This window comes from Monoraphidium neglectum, assembly GCF_000611645.1.
Source record: "Monoraphidium neglectum strain SAG 48.87 unplaced genomic scaffold scaffold00653, whole genome shotgun sequence".
Classification (NCBI taxonomy): Eukaryota; Viridiplantae; Chlorophyta; class Chlorophyceae; order Sphaeropleales; family Selenastraceae; genus Monoraphidium; species Monoraphidium neglectum.
The window spans coordinates 2206-4647 of NW_014012975.1; the positions used below are offsets into that span (position 1 = coordinate 2206).

At 69.0% G+C, this 2442-nt stretch overlaps 1 protein-coding gene across 1 annotated transcript in view; it reads right to left on the reverse strand.

Annotated features, from left to right (window-relative positions):
* The window catches only part of MNEG_4628 (Inner membrane ALBINO3-like protein 2, chloroplastic Flags: Precursor), a gene marked incomplete at both ends in the record, with an annotated part of 4602 nt that overhangs the window by 1175 nt on the left and 985 nt on the right, over positions 1 to 2442 (reverse strand). The window contains 5 exons of the mRNA XM_014046889.1: positions 39 to 139; positions 457 to 655; positions 1095 to 1289; positions 1604 to 1723; positions 2094 to 2367. Of these exons, the coding sequence (XP_013902343.1) occupies positions 39 to 139; positions 457 to 655; positions 1095 to 1289; positions 1604 to 1723; positions 2094 to 2367 (889 nt within the window). The remainder of the gene's footprint in view (positions 1 to 38; positions 140 to 456; positions 656 to 1094; positions 1290 to 1603; positions 1724 to 2093; positions 2368 to 2442) is intronic.

Here is a 2442-nt window from a genome sequence, read left to right on the forward strand (position 1 = left end):
CCTCCACGTCGCCCCCCCCCCCCAAAAGCCACGCGCACCTTGATGGTCTTCTTCATGTAGACCTGCTGGGCCGTGGAAATGATGTTGTTGACAAACCAGTAGAGCGTCAGGCCGCTGGGCACGTTCAGGGAGAACCACCCTGCAGGGGGGGGAGGAGGGGCGAAGGCGGGGAGACGAGGGGGCAGCGTCAGCGCTTTGTCGGCGGCAGCGCAACACTTTGCCACCACCGTCAGCCTGGTCCAGGCCCCAAAGGCCCCATCCCTCTGACAACCGCTGCTGCAGGCACACCCAAACCCGACGCGCGCTGACCGAACATTGCAAGCCAGGCTACTCGTGAAAACGTCAATAGTCATTGCGGACTGCAGCCAACCGCAGGGACCCACAGGCGCTTCCCTTGACCCCCTGCCAGGCGCCCCCGCAAAACATGACCCAGACAGCATCGGCCCCGACGCGCACCGATCATGAAGGGGATGAACTGCAGGATGGCCTGCGTCTGCTGCTGCGCGGGGTCGTCCGTCTTGGGGCTGACAATCTTCTGGCTGGCCCACTGCGAGATCACCAGCAGCACCGGCAGGATGAGGTAAGCCCCCGCGTCATGCCAACCGATCGGCGGGGCGCCGTCGACGAAGGGGAACAGCCAGGACAGGCCAGAGCCCTGGGGAAGGGGGGGCCATGAGGTCGCAGGGGTGAGAGGTGCAGGGGTGAGGAGGGCAAGGATGAGGGGGGGAGGGGTTTGCAGGTGAAACGGGGAGCAGGAGGTTGCAAGGAGCAGGAGGCAGTCGCGTGAGGGCGCAGTGAGTGGGTGGGGGTGCCACACGGCGCGTAGAGCCTGGCGCGTCGGAACGGCCCGGCCGTCCGGTGCGATCCCCGGGGCCAGGTGCCACCAGCCGCGCAGCACAGCCGATGGCGCGTGGCGCCGCACTGGAAAGCCCGCTTTGAGTCGCAACATGACCGGCTTTTCCTCCAGTCCCTGGCCGGCACAGCGCAATCAGCAACTCTTCACACTGACACCCCCCTCCCTGCACCCCACGCCACCAACACGTACCCACACGCACGCATGCGGCGTCGCACGCACATACACAGCAGCTGCCCACCTCCTGCCGCATCTCCAGCGTGGTGGGGCCCCCCAGGGAGGGGATCCAAAAGAACCCGCTCGTCAGCAGGCCGTCGTCGGCCGCCTTAGTCAGGGCCTTGTAGAGGCCGATGAATACGGGGATGGTGGCCAGGGTGGGCAGGCAGCCGGCCAGGGGGTTGACGCCGGCCTCGCGGTACAGGCGGGCCGTCTCAAGCTGCGTTGGATTACAGCGTTGAAAGGGGGACCGGGGCCGGGGAAGGAAGGGGAGTGAGTATGAGCGGCGGCGAGATGGGGCACAAAGTGCAGGCGTCCTCCAGCCGCATGGGCGGCAGGGGGTTGGGGCGGTGGAAATGGGGAAGGGGAGAGGGGATAGAGGAGGGCGGTGGGACCCCCAGTGCCGAGCAACCGAGGGCGGGCGCATGCTTGGGAGCTGGCGGGCAGGGAGCGCTCCTGCCAGCGGCCGCCTGGCCCGGCTGGCGACAAGGGGCGTTGCTGAGAAAGCCGGGCGCCGCGCCCTGGTGTGCAAACGTGCGCCCGCCCCGGGCTGGCCCCTGCGGCCACCTGCAGCTGCTCCGGCTCGTTGGCGTATCTGGCCTGCAGCTCCTTCACGCGCGGCTGCAGCGCCTGCATCGCGGCGGTCGACTGCATCTGCGCTCGGGACAGGGGCGAAGGCGGCGGGCGTGTCGTCAGGCACACAGGGGGGGCAGGGTGCGAGCAAGTTGGGATGTGAGCCTTTTCGGCAAGCCCGCTTCCGAGGCGCCACTGCCGATCACTGGTGTGAGCGGTGCCTTTTCCGCCGCCGACCACTCCATGGGCCCCTGCGATCCTGTCGGCGGCCGGCCAACCGCCTGCCGCGCCCGCTCCTTTGACGCGCTCGATCGTCTTGCATGTGCAGCACGCGCATGGCGCCCCAGCGCGCCCGCTCCCACAGCCGTGTCGTCAGCCCCCACTACAGCTTGACCCGCTCTTGCTGCCCCCGTCGCCACGCAGCCCCGCGCGGCCGCATCGGGGGGCGCACCGACTTCTGGCTCAGGGGGAAGGTGGCCAGCTTCACCAGCAGCGTCAACAGGATGATGGCAAAGCCGTACGAGTAGGGCACATTGGCGCCCTCCAGGCCCGCATCGAGGACCTCCAGAATCTTCTCAAAGCCGACAGTCAGGAAGCCAAAGATGCCGCCGTCGTCCGCGGGCGCGGCGGCGGCCGCGGCGCTCGCAGCGGGCGCGGCGGCGGACGCAGCGGACGCTGCAGTGTCGGCGAGGACGTACAGCGCAGAGGTGGCGCCGAGGAGCGCGCTGCGGGCGCGAATGGGGCAAGGATTTGCGGGTGCGGGCGCATGCGTTGCGGCGGGGTGATGCGTGGTTGCGGCC